The sequence below is a fragment of the Heteronotia binoei genome, chromosome 2, assembly GCF_032191835.1.
Source record: "Heteronotia binoei isolate CCM8104 ecotype False Entrance Well chromosome 2, APGP_CSIRO_Hbin_v1, whole genome shotgun sequence".
NCBI lineage: Eukaryota > Metazoa > Chordata > Lepidosauria > Squamata > Gekkonidae > Heteronotia > Heteronotia binoei.
Window position 1 is genome coordinate 131983762 of NC_083224.1, and position 13587 is coordinate 131997348.

The 13587-nt window shown below is 45.3% G+C and overlaps 1 protein-coding gene across 1 annotated transcript in view; it reads right to left on the bottom strand.

Annotated features, from left to right (window-relative positions):
- Positions 1–13587, bottom strand: part of ERICH3 (glutamate rich 3) — a 132356-nt gene that overhangs the window by 71150 nt on the left and 47619 nt on the right. Inside the window, exons 3-4 of the mRNA XM_060232026.1 lie at positions 10092–10217; positions 89–160 (exon numbers count right to left, since the gene is read on the bottom strand). Coding sequence (XP_060088009.1) covers positions 89–160; positions 10092–10217 — 198 coding nt within the window. The remainder of the gene's footprint in view (positions 1–88; positions 161–10091; positions 10218–13587) is intronic.

Sequence of the window (13587 nt, forward strand, 5' to 3'; positions counted from 1 at the left end):
GTGTCTGTGTGCTTGAACACATGCACACATACACAAAACAGGTTTTCAAAACTCTCTGTAACACAAGAATGGCAGGGGGGAACTTCACCTTTATTCTTTGAGCGCGATCTTTCTTCACCAAATTTTCAAGTTTTCTTTTTATTTCAATCTGGTGATGACGCTAGTAGGAGTAAAAGTCAAACAAAATCACATTCACAAAGACACTAAATATTCATATGAAGCAACAAGCTAATTCTCCCTACCACAGTCTTCTATTCATGTTATGTCTGTGGAGGAGCTATCTGAGCATTCCAACATGGATCCCAGTTTAGCTACCAGTAGTGCTGCCAAAGAGATCTCTTCCAGGATAAGGACAAGGAGAAACAGAATAAACTCACATGGAGATTAGACTATGCACCACTAGCCGCAGAGTCTTGTTGAAGCATTGACATTTAATTAGTGACATTCCAGATTATTCTCAACACCATATGTGGGTTTTTGGAGGAATAGGAACTTTAAAGAAACCTTAGTACACCCTAAATTCAAATCTAGGGAAGCTCCTATTTTGGGCTTGGCAGGACACTATCCCTGTGGGAAATGCCTAGTTTGCCCATAAGCCTTGAAAGTTAAGGAATTTGTGCCACTCCAAGGGGTAAGCCCATTGTTCTACAATGCTCAACAACATGTGCTAGCAAAAATGTGGCATGCCTAATTCTCTGTGAATGTGGGATGCAGTATGTAGGGAGTACCACCCACCCAGTACATGCCAGGATTCTTGAACACCACAGTAGAATAAGAAATGGCATTACAGATGGTTTCTCATTTTATTTCTAAAAAGCACAATTTTGACTCATTTAAGTATTTTGTTCTCTTCAAAAATCAGTCCAAGGGCATGCATCCCCATGCACCTATATCTCCCGCCAGTTGCCATGTACAGTCTTGCAACTTTACCCCCATGATGACATCCAGAAGATCCTTCTCAGGCAGGAATCCATGTGAATATAAAAATTAAATTCTGTCATTCCCTAGGTTTGAATTTAGCTTTGGACTTCACTTGCTTTCTTTAAGTTTACAGCATAGCAGAATTTCAGTACTCTCTAAGTCTTCAGGCTCTTGTATGTGCATCATGTCATGGAACTTTAAATTTCTAACAGCTGGTTTCAATTACTACTTTAAATATGGTGTCTTGTTTTTGCTTGAGAACGAATATGTATGAGTGAATGCTGACTGGTAAAAGATTGTCTTGTTTAATTTCTTCTTTCCTTGTTGATCGTTAATACTATGATGTGCATAAGACTTTCTTGTATATTCAAAGACGGTTGTGTATTTTAGGGTTACCTTCTAAGTGTCTGTAGTTTTATAGAGGTTTTGCTGTGGTAGAAGCAGTAGCCAAAACAAGCAGCAAGTCAACCACTTGTTCAGGGCTGGAGTTTTTCTTATGAGAAGATTGACAAAGGGATTGGCATGTATGAGGAGTAACCCTTACCACTGAGATTGTGATACCCCAAGTAAGGGAGGAAGGACTGTTTAATTCTTTTCAGCATTTTCCTTAGGAACTGTTTTGGAGACTGTATGTCGAGGCCGCCACATTCCACCCTCTCCCAGGCCCATGGCAACCCAGCATCGTCAGACCCCGGGCCCAGCGGAGGGAGCGGGGACAGCTGTGACGAGACCAGCAGCAGGGTCCAAGGTGCCCCCAGGCCCTCCTACCTGTGGTGCCTCTGCTGGGTATTCTGGGGGCCCGGCGGAGGAGGAGCAGAGAGGCTCGAACCTGACAACCTGGCATGGAGCAGCCTTCAGGTGGTTGCCCCGCCCCATCTGCTGGGCACAACCACAGCAGCTCCTGGCCGGCCCGGGAATGCAGGAGCAGGCAGCGCAGATGCTGGCTGGCGGGTCTGAAGGGGCTGCCAGGATGGATGCACCCGCCATGGTGGGCATGCCACACCCTGAAGCCTTCCCAGATGGTGGAGCCCACATGGGGCTGCACAGTAAGGGGCAGGAACAGTCTGCATCACGGGGGGAGCCAGCCAATGGAGGGGACAGAGAGTTGATGGGCAGGGGAGAGCAGGCTAGAAGAGGGAAGAGAACGGGGCATGGAGGTGTGAAGCAATAAAAAGGGGGAAACGCTAATGGCCAGGGAGGAAGCAGGAAGTGGAGGACAGGCAGACCCAGAGAGAGAAAGAGTGCCTGAATCCATGGAGGAGGTGGCCACGTGAGGTAATGCCCACCCCCTCCATTTTCTGAGGCCAAAGCACCCCTTTGGCCTCCCACCACGTACACCCCCCGCAGGGCGGGGCCAGTGAGAGGGGACGTCACACTGTACCTGACAATTTTAAATGGACTTTTTGAGGACACTGTGGAATTTTGTATAAATGTATTGGTGGACTTTTGTTTCATGATTATTCTTGTTGAATATTACCTCTAGAATGAATTTTGATACTTTGCATGAATTCTGATATTGTTTCTTCATTGTGTATTTAGTAATCTTGAAGCTAAGATACTTTGTATTATTTTGATTTACACTTTCCAGCACAGCTTTCTCCTAGAATGTTTGTTTAGGCCTCCTGTTACGGCAGGTGGCTGACCACTGGTAGCCTTTTTGCTTACCACTGTTCTGAGCAGCAAAGGGAGAAAAAAAAATTAAAACCCACATCAGCATCATGTGTGCTACATTGTAGCTTCTGGGGAAAACCCAGAAGGGATACCAAGTAGCTCAAGGTTTCTGATGATTCCTAGAGCAACCGGACTTTCCTTCTGGGATTTCCCCAGAAGTGACCTCTTAGCATACATCACACCATGCACCCCCATGTCCCTATATCTCCCACCAGTTGCTATGTACAGCTTCACAACTCTACCCCCACAGTATAACATCACTTCCAGTTTTTGCTGGAAAGTGATGCTATATACTGGTGCAATGCTGGTGTGCCCCCTAATTTGCTACCATTTTTTTCCTGATAGCTTTTCAGGAGCTAACAGGCAACAACAGGGCTGAAGGCTGGTGACTCTTTTACAAGCCCGCTCCTGAGCAGGGCCATATCCAGCAGTGGGGTAGACAGGGTTTGGCCCCCTTTCAAAATTGCAGTGCCCCAATGGGAGTGTCCCTTTACATCCCCCAAGAGGTGTGCTGTTTGCCTGTTGGGAATCTACTGTGACAGGAAGCAAAGCTGAGTTCTCTTTTTCCCCTGCCACTTGCCTCCTCTTTCACAGCTTCCTAGGGAACTTTGAAGGCACTGCAGATGGAAGCTGCAGTACCCACACCGGCTTCTTTGCCCTGTCCTATCATGCTCCTTCACTCCCTCCCCTCCCCTTCCCCATATCAGGCTGGGCTGCAGAAGCCCATCTAGTTGAAGCACTGGCAAGAAGCATAATTGAGAGATCACACACACACACCCTACCTGGTGCAGCCACTGCTTTCCTGAGTGCACTGCTAGCCAAGGCAAGGCTTTCTTTTTCTGTCTCCTCCCACCCCACCCTTTCCTAACCTCCCCCTGAGCCAGGCAATAGGAACTCTTGCCTAAGCAGCCGAGGGGGAGGGCAAAAATACTGATGAGCCTGTCAGGGCTCTATTATGAGACTGGAGCTGCGAGATGGAAGCACAAGCAGGATGGAGATGGGGAAGTGCAACGCACCCATAGATTGGTGGCTTCAATAGCAGCCTGCAGCAGGCAGAGGTGAGAGGAATAATAATAATAATAATAATAATAATAATAATAATAAATTTTATTTGTACCCCGCCCTCCCCTGCCGAAGCAGGCTCAGGGCGGCTAAAGCAGGCTCAGGGCGGCTAAAGCAGCCTCCTTCCTCAGGTGAGAGGAAGGAGGGAGGGTGGCAGGCAGGGAGGCAGCACAAGGCATGGGAATTTGTTAACTTGCACACAGTCACCAAACAGCACCAACTTCAATAGCACTAACTTCTCCGAGTCCACCTGGCCGCCAGTCTACACTTTCTGAGAGGACCTCCCCCTGGGCACCCAGTCAGCTGGGCTCCACTGCTTATACAAAGCCATGCACTGTTTAAATTAATTTAATTTAATTAGTGCCCACCTGGTGCCCCACTGCACCTCCCCAAAAACAATCCTGGTTATGGCCCTGCTCCTGAGGCCCAATTAAGGTTGCCAGGTCCCCCCAGGAACCAGTGGGTTATGGGGAAGGAGAGTTGCCAGATCAAAGTTGGAAAATACACAGATATTTGGGAATGGAGACTAGGCAGTAAAGAGACTTCAGTGGGTTATAGTACCACAGAGCCCACCATCAAAAGCATCAATTTTCTCCAGGGGTGCTGATCTAGTCTGGAGATGTTGTAATTCCAGGGGATCCCCAAGACCCATCTGGAAGCTGGTATAGCGGGACCCCGGAATAAATGCTTTAATAATCTATAAATCATAATCAACATGTGTGAAAGCAGAAACGCAAGCTTTGACAAGGCAAACACAAAAAGGCTGTTTTAGCAATACACAGGCAGAGCTGCAGCAAAGTAAAGAAAGAGGAACTGACCCCAGCCCAACCTAGGAACTAACCTAGGCCCAATTCACAAATACAAGTGTAATATCAGGTGACTAAAGCACAGGAAGCCAAGATGAGTTTAATATAAAAATTCATGTAACAAATGCTGCCTAAGAATGTTTCAAATTCTGCCTGTATCCAGAGAATCCTCCTTTCTACTTCCTGTCTTCTTATATTTCCCCCTAAGAATCAGTGCACAAAGCTCAGCTGATTATAGGTTTAAACTTATTTTTAAAAGAATACAGGTCATATTATGCAGGGCATTCCAAAAGCCCTTGCCATCTGGATTGTCCCACAGTCTCCACTCCATCACAATCCTCTTGTTTATTTATTTAGGCAACAGCCTAAATAAAAGTACCAGATTTGGACAGTAGTTAGCCTCTGCATTAAACATCTTACTTCACAGCAGACTCTAAGCAAATGTAGAAGTCCAGCATTCCAGTTTGTCTGTTTGCCTCCAGCGACCAGCGGAGGCCGCGGAGAGGCCTTCGCTGGTCGGCGCTGGTCCCGGAAGGCCCTCCAGAGTCTCTGGAAGGCCTTCCGGGACCAGCGCCGGCTGCTCCGCGGCCTCTCCGCAGCCTCCGCTGGTCGCTGGAGACCCTCCAGAGTCTCTGGAGGGCCTCCAGCGACCAGCGGAGGCCGCGGAGAGGCCTTCGCTGGTCGGCGCTGGTCCCGGAAGGCCCTCCAGAGTCTCTGGAAGGCCTTCCGGGACCAGCGCCGGCTGCTCCACGGCCTCTCCGCAGCCTCCGCTGGTCTCTGGAGGGCCTCCAGCGACCAGCGGAGGCCGCGGAGAGGCCTTCTCTGGTCGGCGCTGGTCCCGGAAGGCCCTCCAGAGTCTCTGGAAGGCCTTCCAGGACCAGCGCCGGCTGCTCCGCGGCCTCTCCGCAGCCTCCGCTGGTCGCTGGAGACCCTCCAGAGTCTCTGGAGGGCCTCCAGCGACCAGCGGAGGCCGCAGAGAGGCCTTCGCTGGTCGGCGCTGGTCCCGGAAGGCCCTCCAGAGTCTCTGGAAGGCCTTCCGGGACCAGCGCCGGCTGCTCCACGGCCTCTCCGCGGCCTCCGCTGGTCTCTGGAGGGCCTCCAGCGACCAGCGGAGGCCGCGGAGAGGCCTTCGCTGGTCGGCGCTGGTCCCGGAAGGCCCTCCAGAGTCTCTGGAAGGCCTTCCGGGACCAGCGCCGGCGGCTCCGCGGCCTCTCCGCGGCCTCCGCTGGTCGCTGGAGACCCTCCAGAGTCTCTGGAGGGCCTCCAGCGACCAGCGGAGGCCGCGGAGAGGCCTTCGCTGGTCGGCGCTGGTCCCGGAAGGCCCTCCAGAGTCTCTGGAAGGCCTTCCGGGACCAGCGCCGGCTGCTCCGCGGCCTCTCCGCGGCCTCCACTGGTCGCTGGAGGCCCTCCAGAGTCTCTGGAGGGCTTCCAGCGATCAGCGGAGGCCGCGGAGAGGCCTCCGCCACCGCCGCTGGGCCCCGCGCGCGGGCGGGGAAGGCGGCGAGTGAGGGAGGGAGCATCCCTGCGCGTGTGCAGGGGCCCTGCGCACGCGCAGGGACGCTCCCTCCCTCACTCGCCGCCTTCCCCGCCGGCGCCCGCGGCCCACCGCCTCCGGGGCTGGCTAAACCGGGACCTCTAAATGGTCCCGGTATAGCCAGCCCGGGAGGCGGGAATAGGGGGCCAGAACCGGGACATTCCCGGGCGCCCGGGATGGTCTGGCCACCCTAAGTACAAGTGATTAAATGGAATGGTGGAGATTTGGGTGTAGTGAATCAGAAGCTCTATCATAGGCTTCTGGGTCTTGGAAAACCTCTAAGAAAAGAATAGTGGTAGTGATTTTAATATGTGTTGAATTATTCACAGGTCTGCTTCAAAATTCCTCAAAAAGTCAATTTATGATACCAAATGTTCATAATATACAAAAGAAACATGTAAATCTTCTCTAACACACCAGATGATGCCTTAATGGATAATAGCTTACATCTAAAAAAATTTTTGGGGGGGTGGGGGGAATCCCTGGTTGTTTAAAAAGATAAAAGGGTAACAGAAATCACTGTCTAAAATAGTACTGGAATTTTGCTTTAAAAAAAAGTGCCTAGATAGGGTTGCCAGGTCACAATCTCAAACTGCAAGGCCTTGCCACTCTCTTCAGTCCTTAAATGCATTTTTATATGTGACACTGCAAGTGTTTTCCATTGTGAACTGTACCACTTGTGGGTGTTGCTATGGTAGCAGAAACCAGAAACAAACAGTACTAGAGTCAAATGTACATTCCATCTCATCCCTATTTCCTGGAACTGATGGCGACTTTGGTCTCTGTGTGTGGCTCAGGTACTTCCCAGCCATATGATTCCATAATTCTAAAACAGTTTGCCTCAACTGCTGCTCCATACTCAAGTTAAGAGACACATTGCATCAATGTCTTAATAGTACATAACAGGACAGCATAGTGTATTCATAACGCTCAGAGAAGTCCATGAAAAATGGCTTTTAAAGTCTCTCCTGACTGATCTAGCAGAGGTGACAGTAACTAATGATGAACTGGGGACATCAGACTCATAGAAGAAAGAAGGTAGGGTACAATGTATGTCCACAGGGGAAAAAATGAACAGGGCCTACCTCCAGCCATGTTTCCACTTTCTGTGTGACTGAGATAGTGTCCATTCCCTGCCCTCGCTCAATCCTTACATCTATGCTCTTCTTTGTTCTTGATGGCTTTCCATGACCTCTGTTGTTTGGGGCAGAAATCTGCATTTTCTCTGATGGGCTGTGACAGGTTCTTGCGTACACTGCTGAGACATGACCTCCTGCAGCTGTGCCCTGAGGAGATGGACTGTGTGGAATCTGGTGGCCGTAGGGACCCTTACATTCTGAGATGCTGCCAGGTTATTCATTCTGGAAAAATTCAGAATTGGCCAAGTACAGCTATTGCTGTTTATCTTACACCTTGCCTCAACTTCCTTCCCCTTCAATATGAGATTATTGCAGAAGGGATTGTTCTTACTATTTTATCATTTCTATGAGTATTCATAGCTGATCAACAAATAAATGACAAACAATTTAGTTAGAATTTTAGAATTTACTTCAGATTATTATAATTTGTTGAGAGGATGAAGATAGTGTATAGTTGTAATCCACTCTAAATCCCCACTAGGGAGAAAAGTGGGGCATAAATGAAGTATATAAATAAATATCCAATCAGAATAAATTAATTGCCTGAATCCTGTCCTCATTATCAGTAACACAGATTAGAATCGCTATGGCTCTGTACTTTAGAGAGTCAATTCTATTCAGATTACTTCCTAATGGACTTCAGTAAACTAAGACAATTGCTCAAACAATTAGAGTGATTAAAGGAACATAAAGGCAGATATTCTTTTCATTTTGACACACAAGAGTGTTCTTTAACATTAGTTATGTGTCTTCTTTTACTCATCAGTAACCGAGATTAATTTTCAGGTGATCACTAATCACTCTACTAATTTAAGAACGAAGTAAAAATGAGTTACTCCTCAAACTCCTGCAGACTCCTATAACCCATGTCAGTGACTAGAAATGTGAATGCCCAGTAAAAAAGTGTAAAAAATTGAGGGGGGTTCCCCAAGGATATTTTTTGATAGAAAAAGTGGAAAATTTGGGGGGTGCACTTAAAAAAAACCCTCCTGTGAAATATTTTCTTTTAAACGGAAAAATACTTTTCTTAAAAAGCACTTCACTTCTTCCAAATGCATGTTATGAAAAAGACTGAGGAGTTTCTCAATTTTCCCAATGGAAAAAAATAGGCAATTAGGGGAATACAGGAAAAATCTGTTTTATTTTCCCACCTTTTGGGAGGTGTAAAGTGAAATATATGATTTTATTCAAGATGTGCGGTATGAATTCTTTTAAGACAATCTACAACATTTGATTTTGTATATACTGTAGACAAACAACATTTTCAAGAATTTTTAAAAATAATTTTGGCAACAAATAGTATGCTATGTATTTAATGGTAATATATTAAAAAGTTCAGGGTTTTTCAGTGATATAAAGTATAGCTTAATATCCAAACAAGCTAGTAGTCATAAATACTGTGACTGAATGAGAGTGTTTCTGTCCAAATAACTTTCTTTTGTTTAAATTTATTTGTCACCTACAAGTTCCTCCCCTCCTCAGAAGACAAAAAATTAAAAATACATCTACCAAGGTAGTATAAGGTGCAGCAGTTTGCAACTTTTCCTCAAGTAGTAGGTATCCTTGCTATTTTTCTCAGAGAAAATGAAAACATTTTAATTTAAATTCCATAAATAGGCGAAATACTACAATGTTATATGCTAACTAACTTATAAATGTATTACATTGTTATATCAGCAGAAGTAGTTTAAGTTTGACAGGCAAGGAAGTATTGCATGTATCTCATTTTCAGAAAAAATGTGGAAAAAACAGGAATTTCCCAGAATTTTTACCTACCTATCAGTGGTTTAATAAGGTCATGCTGTCCACAAATAGGAAAAGTATAATCTTACATTAAATCCCAGTACCACTAACTAAGACCACAAACTCTGTTTTTGAAAAACCTGGCCCCTTCACTTGCAATGTTTAGGAGGCAGTTGCAGATGGCTTTACAACTTCATTTGATTGTTACTTAGAGCCTAAACAGTTATTCTAATTTGTAATGTATTTTATGTATGCTATTTTATGTATTTTATCAATACTGTCAGCCGCCTTGAGCTCCGGAAGGAAGGAAAATACAAACAGCTGTGCTGAACAAAACTCACAAAAAAATTTTCAAAGTATAAATCAATTCATCAGTGTAAACAACCATTATAACAAAAAGTGTATACCTAAAAATAGACAGCACAGCACCAAAGACAAATCAATGGCTCCCAAAATCTCCTTAATCATTCACTAAGGCAAAAGTCCATTCTCCAGTGGAGTATTAGGTGTCCATATAATCAGAGTCTGCTCCAAAGGATATATTAATCCTTCACGTGATCATCAGCTGACGTTCCAACGTTTCGCTGTATAATAAAGGTAAAGGTAGTTCCCTGTGCAAGCACTAGTCGTTTTCGACTCTGGGGTGATGTTGCTTTCACAATGTTTTCACGGCAGACTTTTTACAGGGTGGTTTGCCATTGCCTTCCCCAGACATCTACAGTTTCCCCCCAGCAAGCTGGGTACTCATTTTACCAACCTTGGAAAGATGGAAGGCTGAGTCAACCTGGAGCCGGCTACCGGAACCAGCTGGGATCAAACTAATAGCTTTTTCCAAAAGCCAAAAATCTTATATTCTATAATAGAAATTTATTCAGATTGTCAGTCTCTTAAAGGTTCTCTTTCCAAAATAATGGCTTGAAGCTAATACTCCACTGAAGAATGGACTTTTGCCTTAGTGAATGATTAAGGAGATTTTGAGAGCCATTGATTTGTCTTTGGTGCTCTGCTGTCTATTTTTAGGTATATACTTTTTGTAATAATTCTTGTTTACACTGATGAATTGACTTAAACTTGAAAAAGATTTTGTGAGAGAGTTTTGTTCAGCACAGTGGTTTGTATTTTCCTATCTCTTACTGTGCTACCACTTTAATTCTTTGTTTCCTTAAGGAAAGAAGGCAGCTAATAAATGTTATAAATAAATAAAATTGTTCATACTTCCATGTCAAGGACTTTGTGGAATATGGCCTGAGCCAAACATTCCCGGATATATTTCTGGTGGTCCTTCTTCATGGTATTTAAGCGATATTCCTTCTCAGATATTATCCTTCCACTTCTTGAGATCTGCCACAAAAATAATTATAATTTAATTAATTACACAAGAGTAGCTGAGTATCAAATGTACTGTCACAGGCCCAGGGTCAAATTGACATATTTTTATGAGCAATGACTTATCTATTTTCTTCACTGCTACTGAAATCTGCCCACAGAAGTCTCCCATACAAATGCCAGAGCCACAAACTGAGCTATGCGCATATGATATTATTCTCAACAAGAATGTACACAAAAAATGTTTATGTAAAAACTTAAGAATGGGTTCCAAAGATCATCAGACTAGTTTTGTGATTCAGCAATCTCACATGCCACATGACCAATATTTGTAAAACTGAGGGGAGTTTCAAAACTAGTTTATGATGTAGATAGAGTTGTCAGCCCCCGGGTGAGGCCTAGAAATCTCCCAGAAGTAGAACTTATATCCAGGCAACAGAGATCAATTTCCACTGGGAAAAAAATGGCTGCTTTGGGGACTCTATAGCATTGTACCTCACTGTGGTCCTGCCCCTCCCCAAAACCTCCTTCCCAGGCTCCACTGCCAAAATCTCCAGATAGTTCTAAACCCAGAGTTGGCAACCCTAGATATAGAATGGGAGTAGTTTTAAGATTAAAAGGGAAGAATAACTTCACAAGGATAGCATAAACTTCTCATGAAGGTAAATATAAGTAGATATTAGGAACCCAACCATTATGTTTAACATTTAAGGCAGCTTCTCATGTAATGGTTTTGTACTCAAAGTTAAAACAGCATTTAACATAAAGAATATATAAAATAATTCAGTGAAAACATAAACACACAAATGCACATAATAACAACAAGCTGAGGGAGGGGGCCAGTAACAATTATTAAGGATGTGTTAGACAAAACAAAAAAGGTCTTAACCCACTGGTGGAAGAGAACAACAGGGGGGATTCAGACAAGATGGTGCAGGTATCTAAAGCAGGGCCTCCAAAGATTATTAGAGTGAACAGGACTTAGGGTTGCCAGCCTCCAGATGGGACCTGGAGATCTCCTGCTTTTATAACTGATCATCAGCTGACAGAGATCAGCTCCCCTGGAGAAAATGGTTGCTTTGAAGGGTGGACTCCATGGCATTGTACCATGCTGAAGTCCCTTCCCTTCCCTCCCCAAGCCCCTCCCTCTCCAGGATCCACCCCTAAAATCTTCAAATATTTTCCAACCCAGAGCTGGCAACCCTATGACACATAGGTTCATACGGGAGAAGACATTCCTTGAAGTATGCTGGTCCCAAGTTGTACAGGACTTCAAAGGTAAATATCAGCACCTTGAATGGGGCCAGAAGCAAACTAGGAACCAGTGTAATGGAATGAGACTAGAGTTATATGGTCCCTATGACTTACTCCAGTCAACATTCTGGTCACAGCATTCTGTACCAACTGTAGCTTCCAGACACTCTTCAACAGCAGCCCCATGAAGAGCATGTTGAAGTAACCTAATGTAAGATATCACTAGGGCATAAATCACAGTGACAAGATCTTTTCTGTCCAGGAAGGGCTGTAGCAGAGAAAAGCACCCTTGGACCACTGCTGCCACCTATATATCTCACAGGAAGCCCAGTTCCAGGAGCTCCCCTAGACTATGAACCTGATCCTTTAGGGGAAGTGCAACTCTATTCAGAACAGTAGATATCACATTTCCTGGATCAAACATTCCCTAACCAGTAACACTTCTTTTTTTGTCACAAACTACATTTCAGTTTGTTAGCCCTCATGCATTCCCAAACTGCGTCCAGGAACCTGTTCAGTTCACAGTCTCCTAGGGTTGCCAAGTCCAATTCAAGAAATATTGAGGGACTTTGGGGGTGGAGCCAGGAGACTTTGGGATGGAGCCAGGAGCAAGGGTGTGATAAGCATCACTGAACTCCAAAGGGAGTTCTAGCCATCACATTTAAAGGGACCACACACCTTTTAAATGCCTTCCCTCCACTGGAAACTATTAAGGATAGGGGCACCTTCTTTGGGTGGCTCATAAAACTGGACCCCCTGGTCCAATCTTTTAGAAACTTGGAGGGTATGTTGAGGAGAGGCGTCAGATGCTATCCGGCAGATATGATGCCTCTATATCAAATAACAGCCCCCTAAGAGCCCCAGATACCTGCATATCAATTCTCCATTATAACCTATGGAAATCTCCATAGGGAATAGTGGAGTGTCCAGTAGTCATTTCCCTCCCCCACACACACTTTCTGATGACCCTGAAACAGAAGGAGGGCCTCCAAACTGGGGATCCCCCACCCCCACCTGGGGATTGGCAATCCTACAGTCTCCCTAGGATCTGCTGAAAGCATGAGATAGAGTTGAGTGTCATCTCATATTGGTGGCAACTCTGGAAGACCATTCCCAGTGACTTTACATGGACAGTGAAAAGTGTGGGGGACAAGATGGAACCATGCAGAACCCTACAGGACAAGGACCAAGGGGCAGAGCAACAGTCCTCCATCATTGCACTCACCTTCAAGATGGGACTGAGACCTCTACCGAACAGTGCTTCCTGGTCCTAAAATTGAGAGGCAGTCCAGAAGGATACCATGATCAATAGAATCAAAAGCTGCTGAGAGGCCAAGGAGAATTCACAAGGTCACACATAGACACACATATATGTCTATCTCCTGGTGCAGGTCATCCACCATTATGACCAAGGCTGTTTCAGTCCCATAAACAGGTCTGAAAATAGACTGCAACAGATCCAAACAACCTACTTTGTTCAGGAATCCCTGAAGTAGCTCAGTTACCACGTATTTAATCACCTTGCTCAAGAATGGCACATTTGAGATTGGACAGTAGTTATTCAACTATCCTGGATTGAAAGTAGCTTTCTTTAGGAGTGGATACACAACCACCCACTTCAAGGCAAGAGTGATCACTCTGTTCTCAGGGAGGCACACTTCCGGACCCAGTGTGCAGCCCGCTCTCTAGCAGATTTAAGCAGCAAGGAGTGGTGAGCATCACACAAACAGGTGGCAGACCTCGAACTTCCAAGGATTCTGTCCACATCCTCAGACTGGACAAGATGAAAGGTATCCCGCATAACTGTACAAAACAGGACCCTGGGACCATCCAGTCCTGTTGCTGTTAATGTAGAGTTGCAATGCAGAGTTATGAAAGACATTTGTATGCATAGGTCACTTATAAAATACACTGAGGTGGAAGCCTGAACCTTTCCCAATCACTGCCTTGTGTGTTTTAACAAGAGAAAACGTGTGCACCTTTTGTATCCAGGTGTCATGCATCAGATGTGTCATCAGAACATCAGATATGAAATTCTATGCCAATAATAGTATATTTCATAAGACTATGGTGCTACTGGGACCTTTCAGGATTAAGAGCTTGCTTGTTCTGAGCATATGTGAACAGCCCC